The sequence below is a fragment of the Aedes albopictus genome, chromosome 3 (genome assembly GCF_035046485.1).
Source record: "Aedes albopictus strain Foshan chromosome 3, AalbF5, whole genome shotgun sequence".
NCBI classification, from domain to species: Eukaryota; Metazoa; Arthropoda; class Insecta; order Diptera; family Culicidae; genus Aedes; species Aedes albopictus.
The window spans coordinates 5,351,822-5,378,440 of NC_085138.1; the positions used below are offsets into that span (position 1 = coordinate 5,351,822).

Genomic DNA, 26,619 nt, shown 5'->3' on the forward strand with positions numbered 1-26,619 from the left:
TTCTCCGGGAAATTAAACTTTGGGGTGTTATTGGTAACTCCTCCAGGAGTTTTTTTTTGTGAGTTGTTTTAGGACCTCTTCCGGGAATTACTTTGAGAATTTCTTCATGGCCTACATTGCGAATTCTTTCTTAAAGAGCTTTTGCAAGATTTCGTGAAGGAACTCCTTAATGAATTCCAGGGATTCTCCCAGGAACTTGAGGGATCTCCTTGATAAATTCCAGGATGACTTCCCAAGGAACTTCTGGATAAATTCTTGTAGAAACTTGTTGAAGATGTCCCGAAAGAACTCCTGGAGAAATTCTCTAAAGAACGCCTGGGGAAATTTCTAAAAGAAACCTTGGAGAAATTCCCGAAGGATTTTTTTGAGGATTTATTGAATCCACTCCTGGTTGGCTTCCCAATGAAACTCTTTAGAGCTGGAAAATTTTTTGGAGAAACTCCTGAATGAATTTCTGAAGAAAATCTTTGAGGGATTCTCGAATCCTAGGTGAGTTCCCCAAAAGCTCCTTAAAGAATTCCAGAAGAAACTCCTTACGGAGTTCGCCAAAGAAATCCTGGAGGAAATTTCCTCCAAGAATTTCCGGATAAATTTGTGAAGGAACTGTTGGAGACATACTCTGATGAATGCATGGAGGTAGTTCTGGAGAAATTTCCGACAGAACTGAAGAAAGAGTTGTCGAAGAAAATCTAGGAGAAATTCCCGGATGAATTTCCGAAGAAATTCATGGATAAATTTTCGAATGCCCTCCTGAAGAATTTTTCAAATTTTACATGTTATACAAATAAAATAAATTAATTATAACAAAGTATTAACACTTCACGGCACCGGGCTCATAGAACCTTATGAATTTACAAACAAGAGACATCACAAATTGACGCAACACGACACAAAACATAAATTGTGCCCTGTTATCCAGATGGAAAACACCTTCCAATCACAGGATGACGAGTTTTCAAATTTGTTCTAGGTCCATCAGTCATCCTCGAGTTTGTGTTTTGAATGGCATTTCGCCTTTTAGTTCACAGTCTTTATTCTGTGTTCGTAGCTTAATTTTGTCTAGGAAAACTAATCCTAAACGGTCCCTGGCCAAGTTCGCAGGGTTTGACGGTATTAAAGTGAAGGTTATTGTAATGTAGTATTCTTTAGTGAATCATATCACCTTTTTAACACTTTAATGCGCCTCCAACGGTTCATCACGAACCGGCTGCTGCAGATGGAGTATGGCTGATCATATGTTTTTACATATTCATCAGACATGCTCGATAAACACGGAGGGACCGCCAGGGCTCAATACATTCTATACCCAAGCAATAGTTCCAAGTTGGTTGGATTTGAGAAGGTTTTGAGGATCGTTACAAATCCTACTAGAAATATTATAGGTTTTGTAACAGGTTTTGAAAACTTTTTATTGCCAGTAAACTTGAAAATGCTGTTTGGGCTTTCTTTCCCACGTTTTTTGGTTGATTTTGATTTACTACTAAATTTACAATAATTTGAGTAATTTACAATAATTAAATATATTTAAATTAGTAATTTTATCAAAACAAATTTGTTTTTTTTTTAATATTACAATTATATCCAGTAATATTCTCTTTATATAAATCTGGTAAAATCAACCGAATAGTAAGAAGGAAAGTTGCAGCACATAATAGTGCTGGTAGATTCGAAGCTAACGTGCGAACAATGGATTACTGCACGATACTACTGGCCTGCTTGCTCTCACACATGGTTTGACGTTTGAGCGGTGACGACACCGCCCAAACGCCAAATTATCTTTGAGAGTGAGCGGGCCGGCCCAAGTTCGTGCAGTGGACCATACTTTAACACTTTATTGACGTCAATGCGTTCGACGTGACATTTTGGATAAAAACTGATTGTTTCCAAGCTGAAGGACGTTACTTGTGTATGACTAGGCTGACATTTCTAGGTTACGGGGAGAAAATGACTTGGTTTATCTAGGTAGGACGGATAGGACGAATGAACGGATTGGCTCTGTTTTAATAGTTAGGTTGTTTTCGTTTCTCGTATCATTGGAAGCCCATGCATGACATGTTCAAAACTAGTGTCTATCATTGGGGATAGCGCCAGTGCTGTAGGTGGCTACCAACATAGGTGTTATCGCAGTAAAGGTTGTTGTCTTCAATTGGTATTTGACCATAATTATTTCAACTATACATTTTACATAATATTTCTTGGAGATAGCATAGGCACAGTTGTCAACATAGACAGCATTTTGTGCTATGTTATTTCCAACAAGTAATAGCAAGGATAAAAACATTCCTGGTGCTTCAGGTTTCGCGGGTAAAGATTTATTCTGATAGCTTCATATACTTCACATGACTGAGGGTAGACAGACATGACTAATACATCTACGGGAGGGAAAATGCAAAATTTTGTTTAAAACTACTTAGGCACAATGTAAAAACTAGTGTTAAATTGGGCAACATAGCCTATTCCGTCTAAACATTGGTCTTGGTAGAGATGAAATTTGAATAACGGGTTCAGCCTTGACAATCAAGCTGTCACGCAGCTCCAACTGAAAACCCTTTAAAAAAAAAAAAAAAAAAAAAAAAAAACTAATCCTAAACGGGCATCCCGTTTCGGGGTTCGATACTTGAGATCAACAACTTGAAATCCGTAGCAGGGAAGGGTTTACATCTCTAGTACTTGACCGTTGCCAGAAATGGCCTGAAAGTTGGCAATCAAAGTAGGATTACATCTCATGGGCCTCTTTTTCCAGAACCCTATAAATGTGATTTACAATTATGAGTATATGTTCAAGGTAAAATAAAACATACATCACAAAGAACGCACAAATAATAAACACATGAATCAATTATTCTGTCTTATAATTGTAACAAATATTTATACCCGTAACAAACACCCCAGATGAATGCCCAAAAAAGCTCCTGAAGGAATTTCTAACGGGACTTCTACAGCAATTGTCGAGGGATCACCTAGAGGAATTCCCGATGGTATTCCTAGAAAGTCATAAAAAAATCGTTATAATGAAATTAAAGAAAAAATCCTGCTAAAGGAATTGCAGCAAACATTTTCATTGCCGGAGTCTCCGAAGGAATCGCTACCAGAATCACAGAAGAGATTTCTGTTTTTCAAATCCCAGATGGAATTCCGGCAAAAGAGAACGAATCTCTGTAGAAAGAATCCTAGAAGTAATTCCTGTGTGAGGAAATTCAGAAGAAATTTCTGTTCCCGGACTCTCGGAAGGGATTCCAGCTGGTGTAATTGAAAAAAAGAAGCCCTTGAGAATTATTAATTAAAATCCTTAGAAGATGTCGGAATATGAGCAAAAGGAATCCCTTGGCCTAGAACATCCTGAACACCATGATATTTGGGAAAACGAATTAATTGCCATACGAGTTGTTCTAAAAGCTGAACATGGATGCGGGTTACGTTTATATGTATTTATTTAGCCTTCGTCAAGAATACCAAAAGGTGTTTTTTTATTCTGGGATGTTCTAGGTGTTTCTGACTGTTCTATAATAAAGTCCTTCAAATCTACAAGAATAATTTTATGTGTTTTCGCCATAAATATTAGAATTGCAGAATCTGCTGGGATCCGCGAAGCTCTTGAAATCTCAAATGTCATTTAGAGACACTACAGGGATATTCCAAGTCAGCCAAACTACCTTGGAGTTAAGGACTTCAGGTCTACACCCGTAACAGTATCCATATCTGTTATACTGAGTAACGATGCATAATCAACTGTAGTTATTGGAGCAATCTGAAGTTTACTTTTTTTATTATAAACCTTCGGCACATACAGCTTCGTCCAAACTGTTCTATAATAAAGTTCTCCAAATGTACAAGAATAATTTTATGTGTTTTCACCATAAATAATAGTATTGCATAATCTGCTGGGATCCGCGAAGCTCTTGAAAACTTAAATGTCATTTAAAGACACTACAGGGATATTCCAGGTCAGCCAAACTACTTGGAGTTCAGGACTTCAGGTCTACACTCGTAACAGTATCCATGCTGCATAATCAACCGCAGTTACTGGAACAGTCGGAAGTCTACTTTTCTATTATAAACCTTTGGGACATTCAGGTTCGTCCAAACTGTTCTATAATGAAGTCCTTTAAATCTACAAGAAAATTTGTATGTGTTTTCACCATAAATTATAGCATAGCATTATCTGCTGGGATCCGCGAAGCTCTTGAAATCTCAAATAACATTTAGAGACACTACAGGGATATTCCAGGTCAGCCAAACTACCTTGCAGTTCAGGACTTCAGGTCTACACTCGTAACAGCAACCATATCTGTTATACTGAGTAACGTTGCATATTTATCCGTGGTTACTGGGGCAATCTGAAGTCTACTTCTTTATTATAAACCTTTGGAACATTCAGGTTCGTCCAAACTGTTCTATAATGAAGTCCTTCAAATCTACAAGAAAAACTTTATGTGTGTTTCGCCATAAATAATAGTATTGCATAATCTGCTGGAATCGGCGAAGCTCTCGAGTTAAGGACTTCAGGTCTACACTCGTAACAGTATCCATATTTGTTATACTGAGTAACGCTGCATAATCAACCGCAGTTTTTGGAGCAATCTGAAGTTTACTTTTTATTACAAACCTTTGGGACATTCAGGTGCGTCCAAACTATTCTATAATGAAGTCCTTCAAATCTACAAGAAAAACTTTATGTTCTTCTTCTTCTTAATGATACATTATGCCCAGGGAGTCGAGAAAATTTTCCCAACCGGAATGGGAATCGAACCAACCGTCTCCGGATTGGCGATCCATAGCCTTAACCACTTGGCTAACAGGAGACCCCAAAAATTTTATGTGTTTTCACCATAAATAATAGCATAGCATAATCTGCTGAGATCCGTGAAGCTTTTGAAATCTCAAATGTCATTTAGAGACACTATATGAATGTTCCAGGTTAGCCAAACTATCTTTGAGATCCAAACTTCAGGTCTACACTCGTAACATCAGCTATATCATCTGACATACAGAGTAACGTTTCATAATCAATCGTGGTGACTGGACCAATCTGAAGTCTACTATATATTAAATATTATGAACCTTTGGGACATTGAGAGTCGTTCAAACTATCCTGAAGTTTAGCTCTTGATAGTAACAGTAGTTTGTCTCACAAGTCATTTCAAGATAGTTTTGAGATATTCCAGATCAACAACACTACTCCGGAGACCATATCTTCAGGTCGACATTTACCACTACGTTAAGTAGTGTTACATAATCCACTGTATTTACCAAAGCAGTTAGGGCCTGTCCATAAACTACGTAGACTCTAATGGGGGGAAGGGGGTCTGGCCAAAGTCTACGGTCCGTTCAAATACATTACCATACAATACACGTTGTTATATATTTTTGGGATATTATGGGATCCTTACTGTTATGAAGCTTAGTTGATAAAAACAACTACTGTAACTTTCACAAGACTTATTGTTACACTCGTAGACTTTTGGATCTAAACTCAAGAACAGTTTGGATGACCTAGGATATCCCAACTGACCTGATATTGTCTATTGAATTTTCAGAAGACTTACTGGACATGATAGATTACAAATCATAACTTTGTATAATGATAGAAGTTACCGTTACACCCATAGACTTTAGGATCTGAGCTCAAGAAAAGTTTGGATGACGTAGAATATCTCGACTGATCTGATATTGTCTATTAACTTTTCAGAAGATTTACTGGACATGATAGATTACAAATCGTAGCTATGTATAATGAAATAAGTTACCGTTACACCCGTAGACTTTAGGATCTAATCTCAAGAACAGTTTGGATGACCTAGGATATCCCGACTGATCTGATATTGTCTATTTAACTTTCAGAAGACTTAATGGACATGATAGATTACAAATCGTAGCTATGTATAATGATAGAAGTTACCGTTACACCCGTAGAATTTAGGATCTAAACTCAAGAACAGTTTGAATGACGTAGGATATCTCGACTGATCTGATATTGTCTATTAACCTTCCAGAAGACTTACTGGACATGATAGATTACAAATCATAGCATTGTATAATGAAATAAGTTACCGTTACACCCGTAGACTTTAGGATCTATACTCAAGAACAGTTTGGATGACCTAGGATTTCCCAACTGATCTGATATTGTCTATTGAACTTTCAGAAGACTTACTGGAATGATTGAAGTTACCGTTACACCCGTAGACATTAGGATCTATTCTCAAGAACCGTTTGGATAACCTTTTAATAAACTTACTGGACATGATAGATTACAAATCGTAGCTTTGTATAATGGAACAAGTTACCGTTATACCCGTAGACTTAAAGATCTAGACTCAAGAATAGTTTGGATGACCTAGGATATCCAGAAAAAATATTCTTCATAATGTTCTACCGTTCGAAGGGTTTACAATACTTACCATCAATATTGTCAAAATCGTCATCATCCTCGTATTCATCGTCGCTGAATTCTTCGTTGAGGGAGCTACCGCTAGTGTTTGATATAATTGAACTGGCTCTACTAGAAAGATTTGATTGTTTGTACGTATTCTGACGGCTGCAAAATGGATTCCAAATGTTAGTTTACTTATGTCAAAAGAAACTTATCCTATTTTGAATTTACTCACGTCAAACCAGTCGAGAGGGTCGCTGGCACTTCCACTATCAATTTCTTGTTTTTGATCAGAATTTTGTGTTTCAGTGATAGAGGGGAGGGCAGATATGGTTCGTCTGTATAGTCCTGATCGAACAAAAAGTTCGTAACTAGTTTCTCTCCAAAAATGGCCTATTGGTGGAATGGAAATGTTGATTATCATTAAATTGTAAAACAACTGTTGAACATTACTTGAAAAATAGCGGCCATCCGTTGCTGCTGCGTTACCGAGCAGTGGTTTTCTATCGATAAAATTACCGGATATGCAGACTGTACGAAGGCTGATTTGTTTATTGCTTCTACAACTGCTCGAAATGGAATCTTGGTGGTGAATGTATGACCATGGTAAATCACCGGTGTCCCGTCGTCGCCGTCCCAGCAGTCCAGCTCCACGCACCGAGCACCTAATGATAGGATAAAAGTAAAAAAAATCGAATAGAATTAAATAGATTAGAATAAAATTGAAATAATATTACAGAATAAAAACAAGAACATAGAACAAAATGAAAAACAATAAAAAATAAACAAAAGGAAATAAAATAGCATAATAAAGATAGAATTGAACATCATATTATCATAGTAGAATAAAATAGGAGCAATTTACAAAAAAAAAAGATGGGAACAGTAATGAGCCAAATGAGCACAAACCTGTTAACAGCACTTGGCTGTACAGTTCCACAGAACTTTCACCCTTCAGTTGATGTCCGGTCAAGTACGTATTGTGAGACGATGCAATGTAGTACTGCGATAGAGGCAAGTTCATGTAGGTACTTTCCGGCATTAGCTCGCTAAGAAACGCATAGTTATCCTTGTCCATCATGTATCGAGCGAAACCCTCGAAGCTCATACAGTTTTCGATGCGGTGGGCAGCTTCTGGTTCGTGCCGCTATTATCCAGAGGGAAGCGATAACCAGAACAGTATAGAACGAGAAAAAAAAAACTCATCAGTACATCCGGTTCGGGAAACTATTTGTGGAGGAAAGCATATAGGTGCCGCCGCTGTAGAGCGTGGAAGGAAATGAAATTTACTTGTATAATTGCTTTCACATCCTCGTCGCTCAGCAGTTCCATCTGGCGAGTTTCGAGAAACTTTTTCAACGTTGCTATCGTAATCACTTTGTTGTTGCACGACAGGAAATCGCTGCTGGCGGCTATACTGGAGGCGGCAATAGCGTCGAAGTGTTTTTTCCTGGTGTGCTTCACGTCGGACAGGTCCAGGTCCAGCGAGCAGTTTCGTGTCAGAAGGCCTGCAACGGAAGAAGTGGGAAGCTGCGTTAATCATAGGAAAATGGGGTTTGATCACTAAAGTAGCTCAAGTTTTTAAGGCTTCTCCACGGAAAGCCAGTAGAATCAACCGCCACTGCTTAGGAGTTGCATACTAAGAGACAAATTTCAAATTCTAGTCTAGTCATCCCTCAGCGTGTTTGCGCAAAAATAGACCAGAAACATTGTTCTTGTCAAAAAGTAATAACTTCATTTTATTATTTTATAATAAAATACGCTCATTTCACCAGCAAAATTTCATATAAATCGGTGCTGTTTTTTTAGTGCAGCAATGAAACAGTAGAATGTGCGCAAATCAATTTTGTACAGAACCTAATTTAGCTTTTCAGAACTGTAGGTAACTTTACAAAATAGCTGGGATTTTGACCACAAGCCTCTTAATATACATTGTTTACATTTGCAAAATGAAATAACTTTTTTTTGGTTAATTTTAGAGGCTTGGCGTGTTCTACAAAGTTCTTCAACAAGTTAAAAAACGTGTTTTAATAAAATGTAATTGAAGATAATTCCTCCTAGAAGTAAGATATTTATTTCATTTTTTTTTCAAAAATAAAATAGAGGTTCGATGTCTTTAGCATAGTTGGTCGGCGTTAAGTCAGACCGGACCATCTGTTTTTCAATGATTTCAAGAAAATGTCCTGCAAGCACTTGAAATTTGAAATCTCTGCCATTACATTCAGAAATACTATTATTCTTTTATGTAAGGAAACATCTGCATCAAAATAACGTTGAAAAGTTCAGGTTTAACGAATTCCTCAGCTTGTCTTTAGCTGACCGAAAAATTGCGTAGTCCACTTTGGCTGAACGCCGACCAGTTGTAGCCCATAATAAGAGAAAATAGTTCAAAGTTCAGGGTGGCCACCGAACCGGGAAAAACGGGAAAACCGGGAAAAAGACGGGAATTCGAAACGACCGGGAAAAAAGCGGGAAAAAGCCGGGAATTTGAGATGATTACCGGGAAAATTGTTGTTAAAAGTAACATGTTATGCATTTGAATATTTACACCTCATCGATAATCTGCAAAATCAGAGCTAAACCGAAAAACAAATATGTTCCGTTTTGGTCAACACGGTCGACGATTTTCAGTTGACAAAAACAGAAAAACATTCTAAGACAAAATATTTCGTAACATTTGAAGCATATGCTTCCTTCCGGAAGGCATTTTTTCACAGATTCCCATAAAAATTTCTCCTGGGATACTTCTACAAAATCCCAAGAAATTCGCCTGTGCAATCACTTATAATTTCCTTAGAACAGAACTTGGGATTCTCCAAGAAGTTCCTTCTAGAATACCTCTAGGTTTTTGTACCGCTTGATTATCTCTTGAAATTCGATTAGATTTTTTTCGAGGAAAGAGTTTCTTACATCTGGATTTTTTTGAAAAGTTTCTATTCGGATTAACCCTTTCTTAAATTAGTTCTAGATTTTTTCAGGGGATTCTTTCAGAAATTCCATCAGGAATCTGAATTCATTTCGAGCATCATTCTGGGTTTTAACCAAGACAACCTCTTGAAATTTATTCAAAAGTTTCTTTGAATAGATTCATCAAGATTTTACTTCCGCAATTCTTACAGGAGTTGCTCCAATCTTCAACAATTCCTGCGGGAATTCTCTCACGATATTTTTTTTGAAATCCCTCCAGAAGATCTTTCCTTTTCTCTGGGGTTCCCCTAAAATTTTCTTGTGGAATTCCGCCAAAAGCTTTTTTTAAAAATCATTCGGGAGTTCTTCATGGGATTCTTTACAGAGTTTCTTCTGGTATTTCTCCAGGAAATCCTTATCTGACTCATCCATCTACACGAGTTTTTGTAGGATTCCTGCAGGAGATCTTCTTTAGTACTTGTGCGTAGCAGAGAGTTCCTTCTGAAACTTTGATTTTGAAAACTTCCAGAGCTTTTGTTTTATATTTAATATTCGCTTTTGGAATTTCTCCAGTTTTCCTTACTGCGTTTCCTCCAAGAGTTCTTCTTGGGCATCCTCTAGGATTTTGTTCTAGGAAACTTCCAAGACTGGCTTATGAGAGCTCTCCAGGAGTTGCTGTTGGGAATCCTCCAGAAGTTCCCTCTGAAAATCATCCAGAAGTTTCTTCTGGAAGCCCTCCTGGGATTCCTTACAAAAGCTTTCTGGAAATACTCCAGAATCTTCTAAATCAAACTACTGCAGGAGTCCGAAAAATCTTCCAACGGTTTCTTTCTACCGTAAACCTTCTAGACATATTGGATAACTTTGGGAGCTTCTTTTGGAAATCCTTCAGAAATTCCTAGAGAAATTTCTAAATCGATTTCATGATCCCAGACCAAACTTCTATTCCCTAATTGCCAACAGACTAAAACCCTGAATTCCTTAAAGGAACCTATGGAGAAACTTCCAGAATAACACGTTGAAAAAATCTTACTTTTTGTGTTCAGCATTAGCGTGGTGCTGACGGTGGTGGCCAACCGCGCGAGTTACGGGCGGTTAAGGAATTTGGAAGAATCCACAAAATATATACAATGTGGAAACCCTAACAGGAGTTACTGAGGGAATCCAAGATAATATTTTTGGACTAATCGAAAGATGAAAACTCGGACAAATATAATAATCGGTGAATACTTCTATTTTTTCCGTAGACGCATTGTGTTACGAATAATGTTAAACTTTAAATATTTAGTATCTAGAACATAGTAAAGCCTGCGCACTTTAGAATCGGTACACTTTCAACCGGCTGCCGCTCAAAAACGGTGTCACTTGGAAAAAGTGTTGTTAGAAGCAATTGAAGCTTATCTATTGTAGTTTGTAGGAAAAATATAAAATTTGCTGTTTTTATATTTTTAGATGAACTATTGATCTGAATTCGTAAATAGTGCCAGTTTTTTGCACACATTGAGCAAAAACCAATCATTGTCAGGTTCAAGATTTGTGTAGGAATATATAAATACCAAACCCACTAATTACGCAGTATAGAATTGTTGTTGGTAATTATGATTGTTGATTAAGGGAGGTAAAATATTCCATGAGTGTTTTAAAATTTCCAATATAGCTATGGTAAGCCTTTGAAGGGTTTTATGGAAAATCAAAGGCTTGCATGGATATTTAAGGTCAACAAAGTTGTTTTCGCATAAACTTTAGGTCGGCAAATACGCATACGGGAAGGATACTATACGAATAGTATTGGTATACAAGAAACCAATGATTTGATGCAGAACAATATAAATAATCGTGGCTCGAAAGCTGAATGGACTATTGCTGACGAAATTCATTGGATGTGTTTTGATGGCGTGAAATATCTAACGATTTTTTTTTAATAAAACTGAATCTACTCAGAAGTTTTTTATTTGTGATCATAGAATCACATCTACAGTTCCACAATCTATATGGTTTTCAGTGTTTTTTCCATGAAAACTATCTTATTTTAGGCTTATTATGAGGAGTTAGCCTTATGACTGTTAATTTCCGACTACTGTGAGGGAAAACTGCTAATAATTCCAAAAATAATCCAGGTTTTGGATATGAATTAAGTTGGGCCACTTGAATTGGGGAATTGTAGATCCAAAAAACGATCGCAGGAAATATTTTTTCATAAAAAATTAGTTTGAGTAAAAATATGTTTTGAATATAGCGTGAATGGACAATAAGGCTATAAGTTTATTATGGTGTTGTGAACTATATTTGTCAAGAGTTTAATGTCGTAACTTGTTTTGAGCATATGTTTAATGAGTATGATTTTGTTTCTTGTGGAAATACATATGAGCCCGTAAGCTGTGAAATTTGAAAATATTGACGATCATTGGTTTGTGCAGAATAAAATGGCATGAATTTCACAATCAGGTCAAAATTTTATCTTGAAGAAATATAAACTGTTTTTTCATATTTTTCCTACAAAAACTATAAATAAGCTTCATTTGCTTCTTACAACATTTTTTTCTAGGTTAAACCGTTTTTGATCTGCAGCCGGTAGAAAGCGTACCGATTCTAAAGTGCGCAGGCTTTATTCACAGAATTGCGAGTGCATTTTATACATTGTACTTATCATTCATATAAAACGAAAATTGGGCGTTACCGCCTAAAAAAATGTGTATTAAAGTACACCGGGAAAAGTTCAGTAATCGTACCGGGAAAACCGGGAAAAAGACGGGAATTTCAAAACTGAAATTTAGTGGCCACCCTGAAAGTTCCACTTACGGTTTTCGAGATATGGGGTGTTTTGTGTAGAGTATCCCTATATCTAGTTTTTTTCAGTGTAGCTTCTACAGATAAGTTCCTACAGTTTTGTGACTTTCTACAAACTTGTTCACTGCCGTGTGTGGCATAGTTGTCCCATGTTCTATGGGAATGCCTATTAACATGAGACAACAATGCTACACACGGCAGTTCAGGACATCGGAATACACATCTCTTTCAAAGATATAAATTCAATATATTTCAATACAAAAAAGTTATAGGCAAATTCATCATATGTCAACTTTCACCTTAAGTAAGTTTTTCTGGCGCAAAATTACGCAATGCTGAAAAAATTAGAGCTAGCTTCTAAATTATTTTTTGAGTTTTTTATTTCTTTTTATTTGTATTACAGGCATAATAATAAGTTTTTTTTCTTGTAATTAAACCACTTTTCCCACTATTGCCCACGAGGGTTTCCACTCCCAAGTGATAGTAAAAAGTCTAATCTTTCAACTGCCGACTGAGCCCTCTACGCTATTCTGCCTAAATATTCGAAAATTATATTTCAGTAAATATTCGAAATTTACTAAAAGTCAAATATTATACTTTCAGTTCAAACCGAATTAGCGACATTTTTTCTTTTACTTTTGCTACGTTTGCCTTGCGTTAAACACAATGTCGGAAGTGGCACGCTGTATAGAGTGCCACTTTCGACATTGTGTTTGACGCAAGGCAAAAGCAGCGGAAGTAAAAGGATAAATATCGATTATTCGGTTAGAAACTGAAAACATAATATTTCCAGAAAGTTTTATAGTAATAATGCTTTATATCGGGAATTGTAGCAGAATTTTGTCGCACACCTTTTTTTGTAAGTTATGCGACCTTTGAAAAAACAAATCGATGAGATTTTTTGAAATGTATTCCAATAATTTTCAAAAACCCAACATTCAAAAATTATAACTCTTTTGGCCATTATTTCTCGGACGTGACCCACAGTTAAATAAACTGCTTTAGATGTCCAAAATAATATATTAAAAAAATTAAAAAAAACGAAAATATCTTTTTGAGATAGTTGATTTAAAATTTTATTTTGTAAAATGCAGCTTTTTTACAGTGCCTACGTTCCGTTCTCGACATACAGGGGTTAGACAAAATGATCGGGACAGGCAAAATTTTCCCTTCTCAAAAAAAAAATCAAATAGCTGTAACTTTTCGATAAGTGCATCAAATATTCTCAAATTTTCACTGTAAGTTGATCAACTATTTGTGTATCAGTGAACAAGATTCGGAAAATTTTGAACGATTCTGCACGAAGTTATAAAGATTCTAAAAAAAGTAAAATTATCCGATACCCAACTTTGAGCAGTTATATCTCCGGATTTAATGAACCGAATGCAATGAAATTTTGGCCATTTATGACTTATATAATGAGCTTCGAAAAACTTTTGACATAACTAAAAATTCTTAACACGGAAGAAAGTTATAACGATTAGATTATTTTTCTAATAAAACACCAAATTTTCTTAAATATCAACATCGTTTAAAAATTCAAGATGCTAATTATAGTTCATTTAAATTCCCTCTGATTCTCTTGAATACAGATATGTTTTGAAAGAAAGTAACAACATTGGCGGCAATTCATTGAAAAAGTAATGGGATGCATATTAAAAATAGAGCAATTTACTAATAATTCATAAAATTAATGAAATCGCTATAACTTTTTCTCTCGTTAATAACATCAAGTTGTGTCAAACGTTTTTCAGAGCTCATTATATGAGTCATAAATGGCCAGAATTTCATTGCATTCGGTTCACTGAATCCGGAGATATAACAGCTCAAAGTTGGCTATCGGATAATTCTACCTTTTTCTGAAATGCTTATAACTTCGTGCAGAATAGCCCGATCTTTCCCAAATTTTATCCACTAATACACAACTAGTTGATCAACTTACAGTGAAAATTTTAGAATATTTGATGCACTTATCGAAAAGTTACAGCTAATTGGACATTTTTTGAAAAGTGGAAATTTTGCCTGTCCCGATCATTTTGTCTATCCCCTGTATGTACTGACTTGTGCAGCATAGTTGTCATGGGAATCCCTATTAACAAGGGACAACTATGCTGCACACGGCAGAGTTTTTCCATATTGCAAACAGCACATCAATCGGGCAAAGCATTTCAGAGATTTTTTTGTTCAAAATTTGTAAGGTTTTTTTGTACTTTAACTTTTCTTTTTCAAAATTGAGAGCAAAGTCAAAGTGGCGAACTGATAATGCAAATTATCTTCTTTAGCCATCAAACATGGTACTGTAAAATAAAAAAAATCGATCATCGAATCCAAATGGACCCGATTTGTATTTATATTTCTGGAGGCATATCTTTAGAAATCCCTGTATCATTTTCGGAAAATATCGGGAAAATCTGTTGTGCTCACATTCATGCTCTTTATTTCAAGAGTTTTTCCGAAAATTTACATTACTTCATCGAAAATTGTTCAGAGATTTTTCGAAGAATTCGTACCTGTTTCATTTATGTTATCTTGAGATTCCTCAAGAGATAGTTTCAGCTTTCTTTGGAATTTCTGTAGTTTTTTTTTTAGATTTTTTTTCAGCATGTTTTTTTCTACAGTTTTCAAGATCGTCTGTCCTTTAGATTTTGCTAGGAATTATTGAAAGAAACATAAATACTCCCTTGCACTCCCTTACACTCTGAGTAGAAAAAGACCGGTAAAGCCATAAAATGATTAAGTTATAAATATAATACGGGAGGAGCGGACCTGGTGTGATAGTTAAAGCCCGTGACTATCACGCCGAGGACCTGGGATCGAATCCCACTCCCGACAAACTTACAAAATGTGGGTTCTTCCTTCGGAAGGGAAGTAAAGCGTGGGCCCCGAGATGAACTAACCCTGGGTTAAAAATCTCGGCAATAAAGATTTAAAAAAAAAAATAGAATACGAATATGAGATAAAAAGTTTAGCTTAAAAAGAAAAGTGTTCAATCCAATAAGATCGAATAAAGCTAATTGGAGGAACACGCCGCGATATGGATATACCCGTATGAACCCCTAGCGAATACTATCATATCTATCATTTCATTATCCACTTTTATCTCTACTCCCTTACACTCTGAGTAGAAAAAGACCGATATAGCCATAAAATGATTAAGTTATAAATACAAAATCTGAAAGAAAATACTGGCGAAACATCACTAAAATTCGTTTGCGGATAGCTTAGGATCTAAGAGAAAGACCAGCCCAAGGCTGAAAGTCTCTAAAATAAAGCAAATTGAATTGCGCAAGCTTTTGACTTCTGGAGCCAAAACAAGAAGAACGAACTCTTATTATTAAAAACACGGAACGTTTTTTGGTCAAGTAAAACTTGTGTCGCTTTATGATTTATTTATTCCAAAATGTGAAAAGTGTAAGAATATCCTATAAAATTTTTGATATCAACTTTAACCTTACTTTTGCTTCACGTTGGCAGCAGCTCGCTGACATAGTGTACGGTTTGGGTCAAAAATGAACCTCGTGCCAAAGGAGGGTTAAACATTTTTTAAGTATTTATGGCAAGATTTTGGAATTGTTTTTGGATATATAATGCTTTTGCTTAGTTTTCGTTTTAATCAATAACATGTACTTCACAGTAAATATTTAAAATAAAATATTAAAGTTCTTTCTAGAATAACTACTGTCAGTTTTCTGGTCCTCGTATGCCTCAAACTTTCGAGAAAATATTTTTTACTAAAAACACTATCGTAGAACACTTCTGCTATATTCGAATTTTTGGTTTCGTGCAAGAAGCACGCAGCTCAATTTTTTTTTTAATTGTTGTGATTTTGATGGCAAAAGATGAAAAACTACGTAACCTTTGATTTCACTAAATTGGTTCCGAAATTGGTTAGAGTACGTAAGATTTGGAAATTTCTGATCAATTTTGTGCACCAAAGGCACAGCTTAAAGTCATTCTTTTTTTTTAATGATAATTCAATTTTATCTCAGTCAAGCCTTTCTCAAAATACAATGATTAAAGTTAGTCCATATCTAATGATTAGTTAATTAAGTGACCTACCTAGTACGAGCTCTGGAGTCGGCCTTCTGATAGTAGGAGCTGCTTCGGGAGCCCAAATTATCAATCATTTACAAATTAAAAAAAAAAGATTTTTTTTTTAAATTGTGCCCCTCTTGCACAAAAACGATGAAATGATCCTCGTCAGCCATAATGTCAATCATAAACAATCTGTTTGTGTCTAAATTTACTGAAATTTGCCACACCACTTCACTTAACAGTTTGGAATGTTTTGTATTGCAACACCCACGGATTTTTTTTTAATCTGTAAAATCACTTCAATTTAAGACTTTTTATTTTGTGGTTTTATCAATTTTATCCAATTGTTTCACTACAAGGAGCTACTAATAGCACCACTATTGGTACATTTACCCTAATAGAAATCAACCGCTTGATTGTTATGATTGTTATAGTTTTATTTGTGAAATCTCCAAGGAGAGGAACTAAGAGTTAATAATGATAATCATCGATAATTAAAAAAACGGAGAAACTAAATTTCTTCAAATTTAAGAAAGCACGGTAAGGTTGAAGTTTTACACGATTTGGCATTTGTAATTTTGTGTTAAAATGATGTAAATTTTGTTCTAAAAATGTTGCTGCGCGCACCGCGTTATTTTTGTGAATTTTTGAAAAGCGCCGCAATAGGAAAAAGTTTGGGAAACTCTGGGCTAAAGTATTAAGGAGCACTAAAACGGCAAAAAACTAACAATAGCCAATATCTCAAAAAAGTTGTAACCATCAAAGTCTTTGAGAATAGAGAGATCGTCCTTCTTTTTATTGCTGAATTTGTATAGCCTCGCCTATACAAAGTGTTTGGCAATTTGGCTTAAATTCATTGCGGATTCCTTATTTATTTTAAATTGTGCGATAATATAGCTACCAAATTCAAATCTTCTAATTCCATAACATAGTTCTTCGTACTATACTGCCCCTCCTTGCATATCAGTCCCATGTTGTTTCTAATGCGATTCATATTTTTATCACTCACGAGGTCATGTATAACAAATTTGATATCTTTCCCGCCTCATATCACAGCTCAATATGCCACGAAAAGTACGAAAAGCACGAGTTGATTACATTTTTTTTTTTGAAAATAGAGTTATAGTACGAAAGGTGGGCGATTTGAAAAACAACATGGGACTGACATGCGAAGAGGGACAGTATAGAGCAGTTCCGGCCCAAAACACGAACAAATTTTGGACTTGATATTTTTCAATTTGGATTAGATTTTGTTCATGAACTGGAATTCGTGAATCATTTACTTTTACATCAACACATAATCATTTTTTCTCACCTAAATTTTGCAAAAGGCGTATGAAAAAAACATTATTTTCTTCTTAAAAGAATGTAACTCGGAAACGGTTAGTTGGATTGAAATGATGTTTTCGAATATTATTTTAAGAAAAAAAAAACAAAAATACACGGAGAGTAATTTTCATCGCAGATAAATGCCAGATGTCTTCCTAAAATTTTACCCTTCGTTATTTTTATTATTTTTTTTGTGGAAAGCTGACTTCCAGTATCAAAATTTGCCAAGTAGCCCAAAGTGGTCAAAATGCTTCTATTTTTTTTCTATCGAATTTTCCTATATCATTGATTTTAAAAATAAGCGTAAGGAAGCATTTTCTGAAATTTTTGGGAGATGTCAGAAAATAGATTCTGCGTACAAGTTCCAATGAAAAAACTGTGTATGATGCAGCCACCCATACTTAGTTTACATGAAATTGAAAAAAAAAAAATAAAATAAAAATGAAGAAAAATGTATGGAGCTTTGTAAAATGTTATTCGATATTGTTTTACAGTTTTACCATTTTTATCAAAAAAATCATCGATTATTTCTCAGATAGGGTGACTGAGGGTATTATCGGCAAATTTGTTGTTTTCGTCATGGGGTTTTTTCCCCGCCCGAAACTTGACCATATAATTCAGCTTGGTTGGAAAGTTCCCCCATGTGAATTTTCAGACTAAATAGAATAACGTTTTACAAGGTCCATTTATTTAAGTTGAAAGTAAGCTTCACAGAAAAATAATAATAAAAATCAAAAATAATAATAAAAGTAAAGGGTACAAATATATTATATGACATCTAATATAGATCCACGATGATCATTAGTTTAAGCGTATTTTTTTAAAGTCCTTCAAATATCCTGAAACAATTTCGAAGACATTATTCAAATTTGATACGGTAAGAAATCTAGCTTTGAACTAGTCAATTTGTGATCTTAATTTGAACCATTTTGAAATTCATCAAAATGACACACTTTTGGCAAATATTGTTCCAAAAAAGTTGGTAAATGGCTTTCCGTAATATAATCTTATCTAATATCATTAACTTTAAAAGCATTGAATAAAACTTTTTTTTCATTGAAAATAAGTAGGTAATTGAAAAATCACTGTGATTTCACTCATTTCCCCCACAGAGGAAGCACATTTTCGGTTCACTCGTAAAACTCACGCTTTGTATCTTGTAAGCAAATTCATCGTAGAATCGACCAACCGAATAATATTCCACATTATTTGTCATAAAATTATCAAATTTACGTAATTATTACTTATTATGAGAATTAGCAGATCCATATGATTTTTAATTATTTAGCATGAAATTGGCGGTTGTGGGAATGCTCGCCAATAGTTCAAATCTAGATAAAAATTTGTTCAAATTAAGATTAAAATCATTATTGATCAATAATTGAATATTTCAATGAAATTTGGTGAAAATGAAAACTTTTTACCATTTAACGAAAAGCTAATACCCGTGGCTTTCATATACCTGAGACTTTACCGTAGTAAATTATTTCCATGTTGGTGAAAAAATCAGTGAAAATTCCGGATGCTTCGGAAAGCCGCAATTTGGTTCAACTCATGATTACTTACCCTAAACCGTTTTTGAGTTACAAGTTTTAGAAGAAGATAAGTAGGTTTTTTTTCATACGATCTTTCCAAAAGCTAGGTATAGAATATTGTAAATCAAATAACACGAAACACATTTTCGAATAGAAGCTTATACATTAGGGGCCGTAGACTTTTGGAAGGGAGGATCTAGTCAAAGTCTGCGCTCCATTCAATTTTTCAAATTTTTGTATGGACAAAAGTCTACGAGGGGGGAGGGGGGTCTAAGATGGCCAAATTTTGGTCTACGTGGCTTATGAACAGGCCTTTCGCAACATTTCATGTGATTTTAAAACAGATGGCATCAACGCAATTCGTGCCTTAAGTTGGAAACGCTCTATAGCAGAATGCCTGACGTCATATTCTGTAATTCTTGAAACAATATCATACATGGTTTGTATTTCTAGAGTTTTACTTACCGATTTTTCTTTTGACTGCCACCTCGGAAAGTTCAGGTGCACTCATACTCTTCTCGCCATTCAGTGTCTTGCGACACACCGATACCACAGCCAATTGATTGAAGATATCGCAAAGATCAGGTCTCGTTAATATGCTAGAAGTTTGGAGAGAAATAAATTATTAGTTTCATATTCAAAATTTGATTAACAGAATACCTCACCTGAATGATCTGTACAGGGAAACGAAACTTAGAAAGTCTAACTGAGTATCATGGGTCACCGATCCGATTCGCAAGTTTTTCATATTCTGCCACAGCTGGTCATGCGAACCGTTTCGGTCTTTTCGCCGTTCGTTTGCGCGAATCTTCTCCATCTCACTAATATTTTGATCTATCGTAGGACTACTGTGACTGTTAACATTGCTTTGATTGAGTAGGTTGGCCATCGAGCGTTTCTTGCGAATCTTGGCGTTGGAATCCTTCTTGTTTGGAGCTGAGATGGTGGCCGATACTTGCTCTGGAGTGGTATCGTTGATATGCGTTCCCGACAAGTATTTTATGGAAGACAAGTATAGTTGGCCTCCGAAGGCTTTCAGTGCATCTGCCACTGTGGGTTCATTGCACGCACTTTCCTCGAAATACATCTGTATGTAGAGTTGCTTCAGCCAAAGCATAGACCGATCTATCAGACACTGCTGCCTCCGGAACCCCCGTAACATCCAGTGGAGTCCAACGTACCACGTCCGACACAGCATCGGTGGGCATAGAATGCAAAGAATTCGATTTTCGCTGGCAGAATTGCCGTACAGCAGCGACACACAGCACTCGACATGGGTCAATCCGAACCGTTTGCCGGCTGCCAAGATGTCCGGATCGTACTCGTGATTCCTCGAGCCCATCGATATATCCTTAACGGTACCCAGGTCCAGAATTCCCCCTTCCAGATATTGACACTGCATCTCCATATCACTTAAGTTTGAGGCACACCGCGAAGAAAACCTCCAAGCAACGTTTTCCTCCGGGTTTTGATTGAAGATGCAGTCTGTGGGAGGGAACAGTACACAATCAATCAATTAGTTTCGATACAGTCCTCATATCTACCCACTACTCACCATGCTGCGATTTAATCCTTCGCCATGCCGTTCGTTGCCAGGAAATGTGGGAACAGGACCGCTCCAGTCTTAAATACACGTAAGTGGACCGTTCGGCAGGTATGTCTGGCTCCCAGAGTACGGCCGTTGAACCGTGATGAAGTATCTGTTGGCCAGAGAGAGAGTGGAAAAAAGCGAGATATGCGCCGGATGCGTATTGTTAGAAGCAAAAAATTAGTCAAAGTGAAATGGATGGGAAAATCCTTTTCGTAATTCGATTCATCTCGGCTCTCTGCGTGATGGCACAGATGATTTAGGAAAAAAAAGGAACGACATAATTCGACGTCGGAGTCGGAGAGTGGGGTCGGCCTTCGAGTGGCAAATCGATTTATATAGGTCATCGTCATTTACTGCGGTGGTGCACATAATAGGGTATAGGTATATAAACGCACCGCACCGCTGCTTCGATTGATATTGATGATGTGCGAATCCTCTTGAGGTTTACCTCACGATTGATTTGTACATTGGCTAAGCTAACACATTGTAGTGCGTGGGTCGAGCTGTGAAGATCTGTTTGAGGTTCAGTTCAATTGAAAGATTAAAGGCATCGTTTTCCAATCGAGTAGGAATTGTTCATGATTTTTTTCCAATTTAATTGACTTTTTGTATACGAAATAGCTAATTCGACACGCCTCTTGGAATAATTCAGAAGAATGTTTAATGGAGTAGAATTTATAGCTGCCTTCGAAGTTCGTCCACTTCAGTGAATACTGAGGCATTCCCCAATCATAAGCTTTCAATATGTGGAGAAGACATGACACGGATGATATGAGAACGGAAGAATGTGACATCAGACACTGTCCTTACTGATGGGCACTTGATGAAGTTGATTGATTGGAATATTGATGTTTCAATTCACCTACTCAGGATTCAGTGTGGTGTAGGAATAAATTGTGAAGTATGATTTTAGATTCTTTGACAACCAATTTCAATTTCAAATTTTGTTTCAATATGTAGATAATATTTTTTGGTTTTTGGAATTCGGAAGTCATTAAACTATTTAGCGTTATTCCGGCTATCAGAGGATTTGTACTAATAAAGATAGGAAAGATGTACGTAAAACAGTTTAAATTCTTGTGAGATCCGAACATCGACTCATACATTTATTCAACACTTGTTTGCCAAATGAAACATACATATCTAGCTATTCCATTGGTTGATATCAGTCCAATTAATAAAAATCCAATACCAGTCCAATTCATGAAAAGAAGAAATATTTATTCAGAAATGTCTCTATGCATTCGTTTGAAGAATCTATTCTTTTAGAAAATGTATCAAAAATTTCTTCAGAAATTCCTCTAAAATATCTTTTTAAAATATTATTTTTCGGAAATTTGTCCTAGTATTCGGCCAAAAGTTCCCTCACGGATTCTTTCAAAAAATCTTCCTTGGATTCATTCGGAAATATTCTTCAGGGATTAGTTTAGAAATTCCTCCTAATCTACAAATTCCTCAAAGAATTCTTTCAAAGCATCTTGCATGCTTTACTTCTAAACCATCACCATCAAAAAAATACCCATAAATTTGAGGTAAAATTTCTCCAGGGATTTTTCCAAAAAATCGTTCAGAGATTCTTCAAAGAATTTATTTTACATTTATTCAGAACTTCTTTAATAAAACTTTCAGCGATACCTTCAGAAACTATTCCAGAGTTTTTCTGAAAATATTTCAAAAGCTCCTTCAAAAATTTGTACTGGGGTTACTTAGGAAATTCTTGTAAGGATTTCACCAGAAATTCCTACAGCAACTTCCAATTTCTCCAGAAATTCTACTACTTAGCGATTCCTCCACAAGTTTCACATAGATTTGTTTAAGAAAGTTGTGTATGAGTTTCTGCAGAAATTCCTTCAGGTATTTCTTTAGAAAATGCTTCAGAGATGTACCCTATTTTATCAAGACTTTTCTAGATTTTTTTCCGAAAAACCTTTCGAAAATTCCTTCAATCATTCTCTCAAACGATTTTCAATGAGTTTAAGGTGAATATATAACGAAGCCACACCTCAAATTTTCAAGAGCACAAATCTGACGAACCGAAAGTTGGTTTGCGCTGAAAAGTTGATCGATTGGTAATCCACTGGTGGAGACCAATCGATCAACTTTTCAAGGCAAACTGACATTCGGTTCTTCAGATTTGTGCTCTTGAAAATTTGAGGTGTGGCTTCGTTATATATTCACCTTAATTCAAAACTTTCTCTGGGGTTTGCTTTAGAAATTGCCCCAGGGATTTTTTTTAAGAAAATCTGAATTTCTGTCAAAAAAAAAACTTCCTGGAATTTCTTTATTTTTTCCAGATACTCTTAAAAAACTGAGTTCCATTCGGGATTTTTTAGCAGGGATCTCTATTGAAACTACCCTAGGGGTTCCTTCACAAGGATTCTTCCAGAAAATTTTCCATGGCTTGTATTTTAAATTCGACTAATAATTTCTTTAGAAATTTCTTCACAGATTACTTTGGTTACTTTGAAAAAACTTCCACAGATTTTCGATAATTATTTCATGGGCCGTTGCTGAAATCCATCTTACGATTAATTTTAACAATCTTTCACTATTTCATGAAAAAACCTCCCAGGGATTTTTAAAGAAATTCATCCAAGGTCTTCTCTGGAAACTCTTCGTTACTTTAGAAAATCATCCAAGAAACCCTAAAGAAATTCACAAAATCTTCTAGGGATTCCTTTAGACTTTAGAATGTCCTCCAAAAATTTCTTCACGAAACCCTTAAGAATTCTTGCACGGATAGCTTACAAAAATGTTGCACGGATTCCTTTACAAAACACTTCAAAAAATTCCTTTGAAATAATCTAGCATAGATTGCTCCAGAAGCTCATCTACGAATTTCTTCAGATTTTTTTTCATAGAGATTCCACCAGAAATGTTTCAAAGCATCTAGAAACCCTTCCATTAACTTTCTCAAAAATAGTCCATGGATTTATTTTTTAGAAAATGAATCACGGATATATCAAGAATCAGAAATTCAGAACTCCTTCAAAATTTTCAAGGAAGCTTTTTCTTCAAGTATTGCTTTAGAATTTCTACAAGAGATAATTAAGGAAATTCCCAAGATTTCTTCACATTCTTTTAGATGTTTAATTCTTCAAGACATTTATCTTCCAGAAATTGCTCCAAGGATTTTTTAAAGAAAGTGTTAGAAAATCCTCCAAGGATTCCTTTAGAAATTTTTCCAAAGAATCATTCTTGCAGAGATTGCTAAAGAAATTTCTACAGAGATTTCATCAATAATTCCGCCGGGTATTCCTCTATGTAGAGACAGGCTTGGTGGTCTAGTGGCTACCGCTTCTGATTCGTATGCAGAAGGTCATGGGTTCAATCCCTGGCCCGTCCCTTTCATCCTACTTGGTATCTTTCTATCCACTTTCTCTATCTATCTCTTCTCTACATATACAACTAATGTATATTCGTATGTTCATAGCTATTGCTAAAACCAGAAACGAATTGTAAAAATTTGTTTCCCTTCCTTCCAACTTTCACAGCACAGTGTATATAACGCCTATAAGTTATGCAACCAAAGCGAACTGTGCCGCTTGTCCTTTATAGTAATCACCACACAATCTATCGTGCTTACGAGCATCCCCAATCCATGGATCGCATCACCGGTAACAAATACCCCAGTCCGTGCTGGTTGTGGGGATGCAGAGTTGATCTCGGTCTTTAGTAGCAACAATCAGCACACTTTAACATTCCTTTCCCTTCTCAACTGACTATAAGGACGTGGCCGGCGCCGTTATTGATCAATCTCAGTGCAATTGGTACCAGCTCAGATCAATCACGGAGGAGCAACCATTGACATGTATAGTCAGATTTGATCGTGATTTGATCGTTTTTTGATCAAATTCCGCCGGGTATTCCTATATGTATTTTCTCTTAAATTTCTCCAGATTTTCCTCCAAGCGTACCTCTAGAAAGAACTCTATTGATTTCTCCAGGAATTCATTAAAAAAAATTTTTATGTTTTTTATTAGGGCATTTCTCCAGGATTTTTTTTCTGTGGATTCTTAAAATATTCCTGTTTTTTAGGCGAAACTGGAAGCATTTCCTCATTTTTTTTGGCTTTTGATTTTTTTTAAATAACGAAGCCATATTTTCAAAATCGGTTCTCGTACACATGTAGAGTATGGATACCTTGTATCTCCTGATTTTTTTTTCTGGTGGAAAATGTTTTTCACTTTTGGAGAAACCATTTTTTTTGTGAATTCTGTGAAGTTCTTTCAGGAATTCATTTAGAATTTCCTTCGATTTTTTTTTAATTCCTTCTGAATTTTTTTCAGCTATACTGTCGGAAATATCGTTGAAAACTGTTTTCAATATTTCTAGAATTAATTCAGAAACCTCAGTAAGGATTTCTACAAAAGTTGTTCCATGGATTCTTTCAGAAGTTTTTTCAGCAGTTCCTTCAGAAATTGCTCAAGTAGTTCTTTCAGAGATTCTTTCAGGAATTCATCCATGGGAATGTACCAGAGAAGGGGCGCTGGAATTGGGAAATCTTGACGAACTATCCCGAGAGAGGTCAAGTATTGAGTTCTGAAAATAATAGCAAACAAATGTTGGTGGGATTTCTGATCAACAGCAAACTTTAATAAAGATCATCCAAATAGTTCGCTGCTATTGGTTAGCTCTCAAAAGAGCTAAATATGATATGATGATGTTGATCGAGGAGTAAATTTTGGTTATTATTTTCAGTACTTTTACATCTTTGACATAAAGACAAACCAATATCACTTTTTGATCTCTATATCAAAATATGCTTTGTTCGATCTCGACCCGCAGTCGGCGGCATCGCTGCTGGCTCATTCAATCCTATCCCAAGCGTGTGCAGACTGGAAATATCGCAGAAAGCAGAGCCTATTGTTCCCGTCAACGTAACCGACACAATTGTCATCATCCAGCGCGCAGCTTTCTGCTTTGGCGCCAATGTGCGAGCGCGCCAAACTATATGAAGCAGCGCGCGCGGCATATAATAATGATTTGAATTGTTTTATTATCCCACCGTACTTGTGCACCTATAAAAGGTTCACCCGATCATGTGCAAATTAGAATAGTAAGTGAATATCACTCCCGAGCAGGCGTGTGCCTCTCGGGGGCAAATAAAACTCCATATAGTTTGAAACAATTAGTTGTTTGTCGTCGCCTGGTGAGGAATTCATAAGAAAACTCGAAAGAAATTTGTTAGAAAGCTCTGAGGAAAAGTCTGGCGAATAGGTAGTTTGCATGCATCTGCCAAAAATGTTGTCATTGCTGAGGGAGTGATCCGCGTCTCAAAATGTTGAAAACCCCTGCATTATAAGTAATCATAATACAAACTGCAGGTTTTAAGGTGTCTTACTGCATCACTAAGTTTTCAAACGAATCATTGACTTTTTGCTTTTCATTGATTGTTTGCCTCGCATTTTTGAAGTGATAAAAATCTGTCAATTCTGCAGCAACTCAGCAGAAAAAGTATCATCGCAATCACTGCGAGTGAGCATATAGGATGACACTTTTTCATACGAATATTCGCTTTGGTGGCAGAGAATTATCACTTTGAAATTTTGAGACTCATATTCAACATGGCTGCCGATGCTGATGATGCCTTAAACTGATTGAATATTAAAAATTTATCATTAAAAATGTACTTACTGGGTTTGTAATTAATTGGAAATAATTTACATTCGTATTTTTTTAACCCTCTAATACCCAACTCCGCCTTTAGACGGGGTATACTTTGAGCATTTTTGTAATTTTTGTTTCGTGGATAATTAATTTTTTTATATTTTTAGCTGATACTTGGGACTGTTCTGTATATCTCAAAATGGTTTTGATGTCTTTCAAAGCCTAATTATTTTGTATTGAATCGCTACAAATAACATATTTTAATTTTTTCTCAAATCATTCTATTATAGTAAAATAGTTTAAGGGAATCGAATACACTTTAACATGATTTTCCTAAAAATTACACAAAAAATAAAATTTTCAGTAAAAAAAATAAAATAAATATATTTCAACAATAATCAAAAATGTTTTCGTCCAAAAACTCCGTATCCCAAATAGGCTTCCGAAAAATA

General features: G+C 35.7%; 1 protein-coding gene across 8 annotated transcripts in view; it reads right to left on the reverse strand.

The window, feature by feature from the left end:
* The window catches only part of LOC109414157 (1-phosphatidylinositol 4,5-bisphosphate phosphodiesterase epsilon-1), a 106,619-nt gene that overhangs the window by 8,422 nt on the left and 71,578 nt on the right, over positions 1-26,619 (reverse strand). For all 8 annotated transcript variants that reach the window (XM_062860426.1, XM_062860423.1, XM_062860424.1 and 5 more), the window contains exons 8-15: positions 20,522-20,666; positions 19,632-20,451; positions 19,432-19,565; positions 7,664-7,881; positions 7,283-7,520; positions 6,827-7,038; positions 6,609-6,766; positions 6,402-6,538 (exon numbers count right to left, since the gene is read on the reverse strand). In XM_062860426.1, the coding sequence (XP_062716410.1) occupies positions 6,402-6,538; positions 6,609-6,766; positions 6,827-7,038; positions 7,283-7,520; positions 7,664-7,881; positions 19,432-19,565; positions 19,632-20,451; positions 20,522-20,666 (2,062 nt within the window). The remainder of the gene's footprint in view (positions 1-6,401; positions 6,539-6,608; positions 6,767-6,826; positions 7,039-7,282; positions 7,521-7,663; positions 7,882-19,431; positions 19,566-19,631; positions 20,452-20,521; positions 20,667-26,619) is intronic.